The 15,371-nt window shown below is 42.7% G+C and overlaps 1 protein-coding gene across 1 annotated transcript in view; it reads right to left on the minus strand.

Moving 5' to 3' along the window:
• Positions 1-14,508, minus strand: part of LOC138755087 (ephrin type-A receptor 5-like) — a 306,363-nt gene extending 291,855 nt beyond the window's left edge. Inside the window, exon 1 of the mRNA XM_069920384.1 lies at positions 14,330-14,508. Within this exon, the coding sequence (XP_069776485.1) occupies positions 14,330-14,456 (127 nt within the window). The 5' untranslated portion in view covers positions 14,457-14,508. The remainder of the gene's footprint in view (positions 1-14,329) is intronic.
• Positions 14,509-15,371: the final 863 nt, after the last annotated feature.

The following is a 15,371-nucleotide window of genomic DNA, read 5'->3' on the forward strand; positions in this document are numbered from 1 at the left end:
AACTTATTCCTTTTAATTAATAACACAAATTAACAAGAGAAAAAGACCAAGCTGATTTATCTTTTAATAGTTATATATCAAATGTGCAAGTTACTGCAAGTATGAATAAATGTGTTCTGAGTGCTTTGTAGTATCGCACACCATCTCAGAGGCTTGAAGAAGCACGGACACACAAGACAGTTATGAGTACATCAGCAGCTGTGCATCATTCTGTTGTTGGCGACAGGCATCAATGTGTGTACACAAAGACAGGAATTTCTCGGCACTACCAGTCAGTGTAAAAACTTTAAATGATATTCTAAATAAATCAGACACACCATGCAAAACTTTCACCACAAGGATCAGTTCATTTAGAGGATTACTGGGGAAATGTATAAAATAGAGGTTTCAGGCACTAGACGGTTTGCTATGTCCATAAATTAACTTTGTCATGCTTTTAAAGAGACCTGAACAAACAATTAAATTATAAATTGTCAGTGGTACAATATGCAGGTTTCTAATAATTAATTCAAGACTGAAAATTAATGATTTGAAATTGACTTTACAGATCTTGCTGCTCTGTTCAGGCCTTTCAATGGACTGATTTTCTTTACCAAACAATCCAGAAGACTGCCCTATATCCAGCATGCTATGGCTTTTTAATTTGAGGAGTATTCTTTGAGTTAATTATAGTATCTATTTCAACTGAAGGCGTTTTCTGTATAAAGTTGGAGAGACAGGAGATTGCAGCAAAAAATAATCTGCTGCAGGAACTTCTTGGTTTAGTTTTGAATAAAGGTTCCAACCCAAAACATCAAAAATTATTTTTCCCCCACTAATGATGCTCAACCCACTGAGTTCCTCCAGCAGATGTTTTTTTTTTGTTTGCTATGTACTTTCCATTCAATAGAGGACGACATCTGGTTTTTATTCACAGGTTTTGACTCTTGCTTATGACACCTGCATATGTTAAATTCTAGAACCTTCTCTGAGCGGCTGTCAATAATGGCCTTTCTGCTTTCTCATTTACTTCTATCATTGACTGACGGTCAATCGCAAGCATTTCACCGTATGATTGTTAGTGAGTGATATCATTCACACACATTTTGATGGATAAGGTGACATTCAGATAAGATGAGACCCCAATTTCCGTCTGAATTTCATTGTTTTAGCGCATATCGGTGGCATAGGACGACCCCCAAACGCGTGTTCAGTAGGTGGGTGAAGCACCGCCACAAAGTGATTCATGGTTCAGTTTGTTGCCAGCTTCAGTCTTAACCAATTTAAAAATCTTTCAATAAGTGCAATATCTCTAGTGCAATGGATGGTATGGAGGATGATTTATTCTGGGACACTGACGACGAAGCTGAAGTCGTCTCACCAGATTTTGACAGGGAACTCTATGATGACAGTGTAAACATTGAGACTCCGGAAGTACTTGCTGAGTTCTTTGCCTCAGTCGATGAAGCTAGTGATTTTCAAGTATTTTAAATGAGGGTGATGTGTTTTTTTTTTAAATTTTACAATTCTTTTATTGGTTTAACACCAGATTAGTAATGGATTTTAGAGCAAAATAAAAATTGTGTAACTACAGCAGCAGCTTGATTTTTTTAAATATACCAGACTGTTAAAAATTTGTAATAGGGTGGGATGTGAGTGGGTTATGGAACCAATCAAGTGGCATTTTAAGGTCACTTACTGTTTTTGTATCTGGCCTATATGACAACCCCTTTTTTGAGGGGTGTTTTTTGGGTGCTTCAAGTATCGTCTTATCCACCAAAATATATGGTAATATTAACAGTGTCACATACCTTTTCATACAAGGTCATCCAGAAGCGCAATGCCCGAGTAAAAATTATAATTGTCTTGTTTCTCATATTATAGATTCACAATATTTGATCTATTTTAATTGTCCATTTTGGTGACTTCCTCAAATTGTTTCACATTCACACTTTTCAATCATTAATGAGCATCAGAAGAATATTAACAATGCCCCTGTGTGTTGCCACATTGTCCGGAACTAGTTTATTAGCTTCCACAGCAGTATCCATTCTATCACTCAGGAGAGAATGAAGAAAGCACTGCGTAGCTCTGAAGTCTGATGTAAGTGATGTGGGTTCTGTGCCAAATGCCTGTGAAACGACAAGTGTATATAACTCAGATAAGGTAAAGACTAGGAAAAGAATTTTCCACTGAACTTGTGTAAAACAGCCTGCATGTTTCACAGATACAAGGGGGTGCATTTGTAATCACAGCTTTTGACAATGGACTACATGCTCAAAAGCATACATCATGTATGAAAGACATTGCACCACTTGACAACATGCAGTGTCCCCAAAAAATAAAAACTCACACCCTTGGAACATCACACAAAAGCAGCCAATTCCCCTGGTTGAAAATAAATGCAGCATCACAAAACTAAATGTTGTGTCGCTTCTTAATATACACAGTCTTCTGTGACAGAGTGCAGCATCTGGTGCATGCGCATCTCAGAGATGTTTCTGCAGGTGGGGTTGGTTGGGCTGTGGGGGGGGGGGGGGGAAGAAACACTTCAGCTGCTTTTAAACTTTGCATAAAACAGAAGATCTATGCAGTTTCAAAGTTTCTGAACTCCTTTGCTTTCTTTGTGTGTGCCTGGTCCTTTGGGCTGATACCGACTCTCATATGGTGCTTGCATGTGAGGCACACAGGGATCGAACATCAAACAGAAAGATGTACTGCAGGGGCGATGTTGTGCAGTGATGACTGTGATTCACCTCGACACACGTTGTGTACTTTCTTCAAGATGCAAAATAACTAACCGCAATACATCAAGATTCACGGTTATTTTATCGTCATGTAATAATACACATCAAAGATGTAACATATGATATAATTGAACTTTTACCTGCCATAAGACAGACAAAGAATTATCATTAATATTGCCATGCATCCGGTGCAGTAAGAGAGAGAAGCAAAGGAGAGTCCCTTCAGATTCACTAACTGTCCGTGCTCCCACAGCCATGGGGATCAAGTTCAGTGACAGGATAAACAGCACATTTAAGTTACATTACACACTAGTCTCTGTTTGCATTGTCATTTAGAACATAATTACTAGAGGCCATCTGAGAGCCAGAAATATACTGAGAAATAACATATTGGAGCTAACTCCCTCTAAGATAAACAGTATTCTTGCTTGCAAAAAGCTTGCAATTTTGGACTCAAAATATATAGTTATAATTAGCTTAATCAAATGAAACATTTCATCTGGATCTTACTGTAAATGTCAATAATGCACTTCAATGCAAAAATCCAACATCACCACATAACCCAACCAATCATTAAATTGTTTTCTTAAATTGTTATTTCAAATTCCAAAATGAAAACAAGTTGAAAACAAATAATTTAACCTCTAGTTAGATCTGAGAATTTAGTCATGGAGTTTTATACTTAATAGTGTAAACATTAACTGAGACTGAAATCATAAAAGTCCATTTAAATGGACTAAATTCAAATCCATGTTTTATACCTGTTGCCGAGAAGGAATGAGTCACATATTTTAGAAACCCAGCTCAGCGTTTACCAGAAATAGAATGTACATGATTTTTATTTTTCACTCAGCTCTGCTCTTGAAATGGGGCTGAATTATTTCAGGCTCCTTAACCAACATGCTGGCAGATCACCCTCAGGAGGTTATAACCCACACATGGGGTTTTCTTGGTGCAAAATTTTATGAAGGTCGTGCCTGAAATTCGTGGCCAGTGATTCAGGGACTGCTGCTGACCTTGGGGGGGAAAAAAACTGCAAACAAAGTTTCATAATATTTTTGCCAAGGATTTCCCCTTTTTTTAAAAAAACTGTTTGTTCCACAAGTTCTCAGGCATTAAGCAAACTGATGTGAACAATAAAATGATGTCCTCAAGCAGACTGGGCAACCAGTCACAATGGAGAATTATTAATCACTATAAACCAGGAAGGGAAAAACATTTTTTTTTTTATTTTAATTTGGACCAGTGGCTTTCAAACATCTTTCCACTCACATACTACCTATGCCATCGGTGGGTGCTCTGTGATTAGTAAGGGATTGCTTAAGGTGGCACGCGGGTGGAAAGTTTGAAAATCACTGCTTTCATCGTACCTTATTGGCTCGTTATGTGCACGGTTTCATAACTCCAAAGGAAATGGGCCAATGACAATTTTTCTCAAGTAAAATATTTCAGTAACAATTGGATCTAGAGCAGTGGCTCTCAACCTTTTTTCCCCCTACTCACATACCACCTTAAGCAATCCCTTTCTAATCACAGAGCACCTATGGCATAGGGATTACTTAAGGTGGTATGTGAGTGAAAAGAAAAAGTTTGAAAACTACTGATTTAGACATACGGCACAGTGACAGGCCCATCCAACCAACAAGCTCATTCCCCCCCCCACCTCCCAAATACTCCAATTAACCCACAACCCCCTACATTTTGAAAGGTGCGAGGAAACCTGAACACCTGGAGGAAACCCAGACAGATGGAGAATGCACAAACTCCTTACATACAGCAATGGATTCGAACCCAGGTCACTAGTGCTGTAATGGTGTTATGCTAACCATTACACTAACAATGCTGCTCTTCTTATTTTATCTATCCTAACTCCTTATAATTTTATCCACCTCAATGCATACTCAAAGAAAGCAATCGCAACATTTCCTCTTGGCTATTTCCATTTCAGTCCTGACTAACCTGCACCATCCTCCACACTGTAAAGTGGTGGCCAGAACTGTAACCAGTACACTACACAAATACGCTAGAGAAACACAGCAGGACACGCAGCATCCATCAGAAGCAAAGGTTTTGGCCTTTTTGGCAAAAAAAATAGGCAGGTTCTTGGTAAAAAAGGTGGGGGAGGGGAGGAGATAAGGAGAGGGAGATAGGGGTGGGGGAGGAACACAGGCTAACAGGTGTGAGGTCACAAGTGGATACAGTGGATGGGTGGAAGAGGATAAAGCTGAAGAGAAGGGGAGGGGAGCTCTGAGAGGAGAGGAATGGGATTGTGGAGCTGGAAAAAAGGAGAGAGAGAAAGAGATTAAAAAATGATCTTAACCTGTGTTTTTCCCTCTGCCCCTCTCCTCCCTGCCCCCTCCCCCCCACTTCGTTTTTATTCAGGCACCTGCCTGTTATTTGCTCATCCCTTGACAAAGGTGCTCAGGCCCAAAACATTGGTTACCTTTTACTTCTTATAGATGCTGTGTGACCTATTGAGTCTCTTCAGCATACTTGTGTATCGCATTCAACCTCAGCATCTGCAGACATATTTGTTTAACTGTAACCAGTACTTAAGCTTTGATTATATTGTATTGAATGCATCTCAGAAAATGACAAGGCATGACAGAATTATGATTAATTATGGATTACTATGCCATAAAAATCTTATGCAATGATACATGATGTTTTCAAAGTATCAACAATAAGTTTATAAAAGCCTGGAATTTTTGTTCTGTTTTCATATGATTACCCTGTATAAGGATTACAGAAATGCTCATTCCATGGAAAACAAGGACATCACACAGTGAACTTTGAAAGTTTATTTAATTGAACTTATGAATTCTTTGGAGATTGCTGTCAGTTTTTGATATGCAATGAAACTGAAATTTCACTGTCATTAACATGACAAAATCTGACTTGAAAACACTTTAAAAATGTTTGTAAAGGTGAAGATTGGGACATATACTTGAGGTTAAAATAACAAACTATAAAAGAAATATTTTAATTCTTTTAAAACCATCCAATTTGTAAATATAATTCTTAAATTATAGCTTTCCTTACATACAAAATTCACATTGACAGTTCAAAAGTAATAAGGAAAATATTTAAAACTATTAACAACTCGTAAACTCCTGATTAAATGAGGCTTAATATTTTCAACAGTTTATGCAGTGATAATGAAAACAAAAATTGTCTAGTCCTGTCAAATCACCAGCTCGCCATGCATGTCCTGATATCAGTGGTTGTCCGTATTACAGATCAGTAATGGCAAATTTTATTGTCGTTCAACACAGATTCCAGGATTTGGAAATGTCCCATTACAAGTTGTGTGATTTTCCTTATATTTCAAATAATACTGAATGGTATCCCCTTTATACACAGACATTTTAGTATCATAAGGATATAATAATTCTCCAAGGCTGAAGCAAGTTGTAAATAGAGCAAAGATAATTTCATCGGACTCTTCATCTGTCACCTGAAAGGCCAAACCAGTGGTTCTAAATAATAAATATTTTAGAACAATAAAGGACCATGAAAAGTTCAATAAAAACTAAACCTAAGGGCAGTTTCGGTTGCATTCACTAATGCTTTGTAACACTCAATGATGTATGTCATTGCCAAAGTACTATTAGTCCATATAAATTAATTCTTTAATGCAGGATAGTAATATTCAGCAGATATTTTACTCAATAATTAATTGTTCTCAATCACTCCCAGTAATTGCTTTTTTTTTTCTTCCAAGTATGCAGGGAGCAAAATCGGCTCTGAAGGCTTATTGTAACCTTTCCAGAGGCCTGCAGAAAGAATTCCATAAACAAAGCCCATTCCATCATTTCACAACATCCCAAAATCTTTAACAGACAATGACAGTGAAGCTCCAACAGTCGTCTGCGTGCAGGAGCTTGGTGGAGCTGAATCAACAGACTTTTCAATCTTTTGGATGTTATTCAACTTGAAGCCCTAACACAGGTTTAAATTCACCTTTTTTTTGGACATTACACAGTGGAATAAAGGTATTCAGTAAACTTGATCAATTTAAAATTAAATTGAGAACGAGGATCCCACTGTGAAAGGGAGCGCAGACGCCAGGGTCCCCGCTGTGAAAGAGAGCGCAGACGCCAGGGTCCCCGCTGTGAAAGAGAGCGCAGACGCCAGGGTCCCCGCTGTGAAAGAGAGCGCAGACGCCAGGGTCCCCGCTGTGAAAGAGAGCGCAGACGCCAGGGTCCCCGCTGTGAAAGAGAGCGCAGACGCCAGGGTCCTCGCTGTGAAAGAGAGCGTAGACGCCAGGGTCCCCGCTGTGAAAGAGAGTGCAGGACCCCATGCCTCAGTGTGAAAGGGAAAGCAGGACCCAGTGTCCTCGAGTGTGAAAGTCCAGAGGCCAAGCCTGGATTCCTTTCAGATTGAACAATGATTCTGTTCAGACAAATGTTCACATCCCCAAAGTCTTCCTGATTCAACACAAGACTAAAAAACTTAGCAACATAACTAGTTTATTTGGTCTATCAAGTCTCTCCATCATTTAAATGATGACTGATGTATATTTCCTTCCAACCCCATTCTCCTGCCTTCCTCAGCACCCTTATAATTAAGGACCTATAAATCTAAAAATCTACCCAATGGCCTCCACAGCCATCTGAGGTAACAAATTCCATAGATTCACCACCCTCTGGCTGAAGAAATTTCTCATCATGTTCTAACAGGACATCCTTGTATTCTGAGGCTGTGCCCTCTAGTCCAAGACTTCCCACTAATGGAAACATCTTCTCCATGACCACTCTATCCAGCTCTTTCAATATTAAAGACAAGATTTTCTCCCCCACCCTCATCTTTCTAAACTCCACCAAGTACAGGCCCAGAGTTATTAAGCACACCTCTTATGTTTATCCTCTCATCCCTGGAATCATATTTTAAATGCTCCTCTGGACCCTCTCCAATGCCAGCATATCTTTCCTTTGATATGGAGCCCAAAACTGCTTCCAATATTCCAAATGTGATTTGACCGATACCTTATAAAGCATCACCATTGCACCCTTCCCTTTAATATTCAGTCCTCTCTAAATGAATGGTATCATTGTATTTGTCTTCCTTTCTACTCTCGCAGCCAGCAAGTTAACCTTCAGGGAATCCCAAGACCCTTTGGCCCTACACTTTCCGAATTAACTGCCCATTTAGAAATTAGTCTACACCTTTATTCCTTCTACCAACGTCCATGACCATACACTTCCCTGTACTGTATTCTATCTGCCACTTCTTTGCCCATTCTCCCAATATGTTCAAGTCCCCCTGCATTCTCCCTGTTTCCTCAACACTACCTGCCCCTCCATGTCTCTTCTTTCTGGCCAATGGACAGCACAACCTTGGCTAACAATGTCAATCTCTGTGCAGGCTCAACATATTTGAAGCTTACTCGCTATTTATTATAACTTAAATATGGCTTTTTGATTGAACAAGCAGGTGCCCAAAAGCTTTTTTTTTTTAAATATAGATATAAAATGAGCTCTTGGGCTGAGTTATTTGGTTGGAAGCAAAGGAAAAGGCAGAAATACTACAGGGAGCACGGAACCGTGGGCTGCAGAAAAACCAAGTGCTTTACATTTGTGGTGAGGTGACAGTTTGGCACCTGTCACATTAGTTTTCATACCCTCTCACTCCCACACACATCAACACCCCATTAACACTCACCCATTGGAGTCTACACTTATCGCTGGGCTCATTAATGGAGAATGGTCACACGGAAACACAGAACGTTACAGCACAGTACATTGTGCTGACCAACATAAACCTACTCCTCAACAATCTTAATTTTCCATAACACTCACCCATTGGAGTCTACACTTATCGCTGGGCTCATTAATGGAGAATGGTCACACGGAAACACAGAACGTTACAGCACAGTACATTGTGCTGACCAACATAAACCTACTCCTCAACAATCTTAATTTTCCAAACCTTACCCATGTCTCTCTATTTTTCATACATCCATGAATCTTACGATTGTCTCCAGTGTGTCAGTCTCTACCACCCACCCCCAGAAATACATTACAGGCACCCACCATCCTGTGTGAAAACCTTCCTCTTGACATCTCCCCTAAACTGTCCTTCACTCGCCCTAAACACATGTCTTCTGTCATTTGTCCTTGTTGCCCCTGGGCCAAAAATAAATGTGCCAGCTATCGGAACCACGTCCCCAGCCTGACACATTGTTTTTAGGAGATAAAGGTAGACAGCAGGGATAAAAAGGGTACACCTGGCTCACCATCCCAGCTGGAACTCCTGATTTCCACCTCTGCCTCAGAAGGTTATGAGCTGCAGACTCAACCAAATCTTAGGCGAATCTGCAGCGCGGTCAGGTGTAATCTCTTGAGGTCAGGTGTAATCTCTTGAGAGGTAAAACTAATGAACAATTTGCCTTCGCAACAGATTCCTTGTACTTATTTGCAAGTTGCCTTCCAATAATTAATCCTCATCTAATGCAGGGAAAGACAGTTTGCTCACGAGGATGTTTGTGGGATTGTGCGGGGCAGATCCCGGGGTCTCCTATTCCAGCAAACCCAACCTGCCGAGTAATCGACAGAAATATCCTGTGAGTCAAAGGCTGAGACAAAAAACCGAATCCCTCGAATGGCTTTATCAAGTTATGGAGAACCCTAAACGTTGTTGTTAAAAGAAATCGAGTAAAAGATGCCACAAAAATCACAGGGTCCGTGGTGTGATTGGAGACGAGGTGATACCATCACTTGGACTGAACTTCCAAAGAAATATTGACTCTTTGTGAAATTCGTGTCTTTATTTAAAAGGGGTAATTGTGGATTGATGGCGTAACTGGGAAATTAAATAGGTTCTGAAGCAAATACAGTAAGAGATGGGCATTCAGTCACAAGGTCAGCAATTGGGGAACTCCCGGAGTGACTGATTATCTCCACTGATACCAGTAAAACATTCCCACGCTCCGCGACGATTTCAGCAAAAGTTACCGCGTTTGTTTTATCTTGATGTTCACAGTCCCCCCCCCCCCCCCCCACCCCCCCCTGGAAACGTAAGCTAGCAGCATTTAACGTCGATGCAGGAGCTCAACGCGCCGCTCCATTGGGACAGAGAGAGAGAGAGAAGAGAGAGAGAGAGGAGAGAGAGAGAGAGGAGAGAGAGAGAGAATTATTGCAGACGACCTGCCGAGCTGGTTACGTTTTACTTTGATTAGTCCACGTGATGGTGAAGCAACGGAATGTGTTTTCTTAAAGAAGGCGAGCAGACGGTCCAATTGTGTGAGTCGGGAGTAAAATAATCAACGAACTAAATCGTTCACCTTAACAGCACGGATCCGAATTCCACATATCTCAAACAGTGGTTCTCAACCTTTTTCTTTCCACTCACCGACCACTTTAAGTATTCCCTATGCCATGGGTGATCTGTGATTCGTCAGGGATTGCTTAAGGTGGTCGGTGGGTGAAAAGAAAAAAGGTTGAAAACCACTGTTTTAATCGTACCTCATGAACTCGTTATGTGCACGGTTTCATGACTCCGAAAGAAATGGGCCAATGACCATTTTTATCAAGCCAAATATTTCAGTAACAATCGGGTCCAGGACAGTGATTCTCAACCTTCCCCTTCCCACTCACATCCCACCTTCAGCAATCACAGAGAACTGATGGCAGAGGGATTACTTAAAGTGGTATGTGAGTGGAAAGAAAAAGGTTGAGAACCAGTGATCTATAGATTTTGACCCAAACCCTCAGCCCTCTCTCTGGTTCGCTAGAATTTCCCTTTAGTTCTGTCCCTGCAAAGGTACCTTTACAGAAATTCAGTGACCTTCATAAGTATACAAATCCAAAAGAGGCTCGTCGACATCCTGTTGTGAGCCAGAATTTGCAATGCTTTTGTTTCAAGGAAGTTGCCACTCACGTTCGATGATGTTAAAATATGAGCATGCTTGAACCAGCAGCGGACATCGCACGGACTGCGAGATTGCAGGTTACAAGGTATTGCATTTATCCTGTCAGATATACTTTCCTGGAAATGATTAACCACTGCAGGCTGAATATTTGACGTTGCTTACAAATGGAATATCAACTTAAATATCATATTTTGACTTGTACCTTTAAAACACACACAACTCTGTCTTTAATCTGACAGTTTTTTTTTCCTATATGAGGAATTAAATTCGCTTTACATTTGTGGCTTATTCGTTCTGCCTCAAGGTTTGAAAAAATCAACACCCCCTCAATGCACAAAAGTGCTTCCGATGTGGTTTCTCGGACCACCGTGCAGCCACTGACGATATTCCTCTTGGGCAAGACAGAAACATATTGAATTTGATGGTGGGGCTACATTTTATGAGAAGATAGTCTATGTTAGGAGCTAATACGGGTTCTTCATGCTTAACGGGCATCATCATATCTCAGAAGACGGGGAAGAAGTCAGGTCCCTGTCGGCACAGAAGGGAAAGAGTAGAGCTTCAAGTTATTTGGAATAATCATCTTCACTGACCTGACCTTGAACAAACACGATGACATGACGGTCAAGAAAGCGCACCGATGCCTCGACTTTTTCAGAAGGCTAAGGATGGGGGTGTCCACCTCCAAGTTTTACAGGTGCACCATTAAAATCATCAGTGTGGTACAGAAAACTGCTCTACCCGAAGTCGGAAGTTACAGAAGATGGTGAATGCAGCTCAGAATATCTCGCAAACTCCCCTCCCCGCCATGAACTCCATCTACGTCCCCTACTGTCCAAGAAAAAGCAGTCGACATGTTACAGAATCTCACCTCAGACACAGTTAAGGCTTAAGATTGTGAAAGTGTGCCCCAACAGTTTCTTCAATGCAGCCATCGGGCTCCTGAACGAACCCCACAGTAGGGCTCTCATTCTGCCTTTGCTTGGTGCCCTTTCTTATACCCTGTCAATTGTCCTTTTTACGCGGCTGTATGAATGTTAGAGACAGCCTGTTAGACAGCTCGCTATATTCGCGCTAATGTGACAAATAAACTTAAACATTGAACATGCAAAAATTAAAATACGATAATGATCGTGAGTTTTTGTACAAATCCAGTGAAATTCGTATTTCCTGCAACTAAACAGGTTCCTGGGATACCCCAACTACGATAATACAAATTAAATTACCACGATATAGAAAGAGAGGATAAATGTAAAAGATAGATATATTCATATTCACAATTCCTATAAAACATTGAACTGAAGGTTGAGAGTCAATCAGCTCTGTGGGGTCCATTAGATTTAAAGTGCCCTTGTATCAGGGATGCGGAACCGAACTTCTCGGGTCAAAAACCAGGGTCCTTGGTGCGGCCACTGGCCGCTATGTCTGCGTTGGAGAAGCCTCCGGGGTTTTTTTTGGTTACTGTAGATGCTGTTTTGGGAATGTCTCGGTTTTGCAGTCTGGTCAGCGGAGGCGGCAATGTTCCCTCTCCAAAAGAAACCGTCTTGGCTGAAAATCGAAAGGACAACTCTCAAGGAGATAAATGTCGCGCCATTACCGACTGTATCGTTGATCGGGACAACCTACAACCTCATGAGAGTATAATTTTCAGTCATTCTGCTGCTTGAGGTACTTCATGGGCTAGTTTTACCCTTTTACTGTAAAATGTGTGTTGTTTCCGTTAAGTTCCACTACTCTTTGTCGCGAAACCAATACGAATTAGCAAACCAGAACCATGATTTTAAATGGAGGAAATAAATACTTTGAACAGTCAATAATAAAACGTCAGCTTCGTTGGGTTGGCCAATTTCTATAAAATTGCTGGTTTAACCCGTTAATCGTGACGATGTAGGTTCAATTTTCTGGAGGTGGCTCCAGATGCTGAGCCTCTGCTCTCCCCACACCCACTGCACCTACACACAGCACCCTCGCAGCACAGATCCAAACATGAGGGTATGAAACAGAAATGGCATTGACTTTTTCATTGTAAAATAATTTACGTGTCATTCTCTCAAATGTTTCGTGCGCAGGGGCTTTAGTGACATCCAAGATTGTTTCAATTTGCGTCGTTTTAAATACGGGTGCGAAATGTTCGGTTGTTTCCAACTCCACAATCAAACAGGATTAAAACTCACTGCTCAAAATACGCGGGTTTCTTTTTCCTGATACGCGTGGTAATGATCAAAATGACGATTTAAACTAGATATTCCAGTTACTAATTGTGCGGGTACTTTTAACTAAAATAAAATTGTTTACAAATTCTTCGGCTCTGAGGGACAGTTTGTTTCCGTAACCAATGTCAAACCTCATGACCACCACGTCGCATTTTCAGATTTACAGTTTTATAACGCATTATTTTCACTCGGTGGGCTAGAATTGGGAGGGGTGCCTAATGCAATTGCTTGGTAACCTGCAAGAATGAAAGGCTGATCGAGATTTGCATTGTCCCGCAAATGACGGTGCTCCGATGCCAGGTGGACATCGCTTTCTACACAAGGCCGTTGCAGTTAAAACTCCCAAAGTTGCTTTCGTTTTATTTGTTTTAAATGGTTTAGTATGAATTTCCGAAAAGCAACCACAGGTTTGCATCAAGACTCGTCGTGATTCACCAAAATTACGAACAAATGTACATCAAATGTGCAATGATGTGGTAGTACTTTTATCTCCGATGAACTCTGCGAAACCTGTCGAGTTCCTCCACCATTTCTGTGTCTTTACTACACTGGAGATTTTCGTTCGTGTTCCCTTCAATTGCCCTGGATCACACCATCAGCTAGTTACTCAGATCAGACCCAATACCCTTTGCAAAGTTCAGGTCGATGATATATCATTTCAGACGGCGGATTACAGAGAAACAAAAATATCTTGAGTCAGTAAACTTTGCAAGCAACGCCACCTTGTATTCATGGTTCATTCCGCCATCAAGGTCAAAATAACTATTTCGGATCCCTGAGAATCCAGATGTAGTGCAAAGTCTACTCAACTGGAGACTCAAGGAGGAAGCTCGCCGACCCAGTGGCCAGGTCAAGAAATCTTCCCCATTTCAATTCCAAACACGTTGTAGGTGACAATAAAATGCCGTTTAATGTGAAGTTCGCGCCCATATCTTGGTAAAATTCCTCTCACTCCGGCCCTTTCTCCCCCGCAGTGAGTGTGAACGATGCACCGTGCTGATCCCGGTGACAGGGTCAAAACAGAGCACTTCCCCAGAGCCGAAACAGCGGGGGCGAAGGATGATTTGTGGCGTGAGAAAGTGATATGTCCTCTACCCGGGGAGGAGGGTGGAAGCGGAAAGTTCAGGTTGGAGAGGAGGCAGATCAATTGAGATTTAAAATTTAATTCAAGAAAAACGCATCTGTTCCCAACTCCCAGTCGCACCCGCTTGTTGAGAGGAGACAGAAAGAGAAAGGGAGAGGTTAAATTCGGGACTGCGAGTCGGAGTCTCGGCGCCAGCTGCCAGGAGTTAATGTCTGGGTCAAGGTCTGAGGTCCAGAATCCAGCATCAGTGAGTGTCCTGGAATCTCGGAACGGAGTCAAGGCCACGAGGGTGAGGGCCTCAGGGGTCGAGGGGCTGGTCCAGGATCCAGAGTGGAGGGCGCGTTTTCAGGGCTGGGGTGGTAGGGCGAGGTCAGGAGTTCCCGGGACGGACTGGTCGGCGGAGTGATGTTGAGCGGGTTGACACTGGCCTTACCTTGGTTGTGTCCCGTGGCTCCGCTGCAGCCTTCTAGCGCCCAGCAGACCAGGCAGCAGAAGTAGGGAGATGTCCGGTAGAGAAGCGCCACCGGGAGGAGAGCGGCCGCGCTCCGCCGCCGCTCCATGGCTCGGACCGGGCGGGAGAAGAGAGTGCGCGCCTGGCACTCGGCTTCGGAGAGCTTCTGACAGTCTGGCAGTGACCCAGAGAGAGAGAGAGACAGAGGGGAAGGGGAGGGAAGAAAGGAGATGGGGACCCGCACCTCAGCGTGCGGCGGGACGGAGGAAGGTGTAGGCACTGCACCAGACACATACATAGGGGGAGGTTCCGACTCTGCGGCGCACTCTCCCCCCCCCCCCCCCCCCCCACCCCCACACACGCGCACTTGGGAAGGTGCAGGGGAGGATGGGCTGGAGGCAAGGTCGGGGTCCTCGTCTTCGCACCGCCTCGCTCCCCAATGCGCCTCCGCGCCGGACCCTGCACCGCTCCTTCCTCGCCACACTGCTTCACGCGAGGGGAAATTGAACCATTCCACTGCCACACATACTTACAGGGAGCTGGGGGGAGTGGGAGGTGGAGGGAGGAAGGAGGAGGAGGGGCCACTCGGCGCAAACCCAGGCAGTGCAGTGTCAATCACCCTCAAGCAAGCCCAGGCGAGGCAGAAGTTAGGAGATGCGACAAGCGCCCTCCAACCCGGCGAGCGCTGACCCGGGGTCCTGCCTATCATCCGCCCCACTCACTGAAGTCCCCACAACACCCACCATAGACAAAGGTTGGCAATGAGGAATATATGTCTCCTCCCATATCATGTGCATGTGATATGGAATTATATAACCATCAGTCCACGTGAAACGTTCGTGGAGGACACGCGGTGCCCCAAAATTGTTCCTCAACTTTGTTTCCCTGGCTCGGGGTACTTCTATTTTTCGATAACGTATTTAAACGATTAATACTGGTAATTAATGCGATTCTATGTCAAAGCACACAAGCCCCTGAATTGGCTTCTGATCGAAAAATAATTTCAGAACGTTTCGTTTAAGAA

Source organism: Narcine bancroftii, chromosome 1, assembly GCF_036971445.1.
Source record: "Narcine bancroftii isolate sNarBan1 chromosome 1, sNarBan1.hap1, whole genome shotgun sequence".
Lineage (NCBI taxonomy): Eukaryota > Metazoa > Chordata > Chondrichthyes > Torpediniformes > Narcinidae > Narcine > Narcine bancroftii.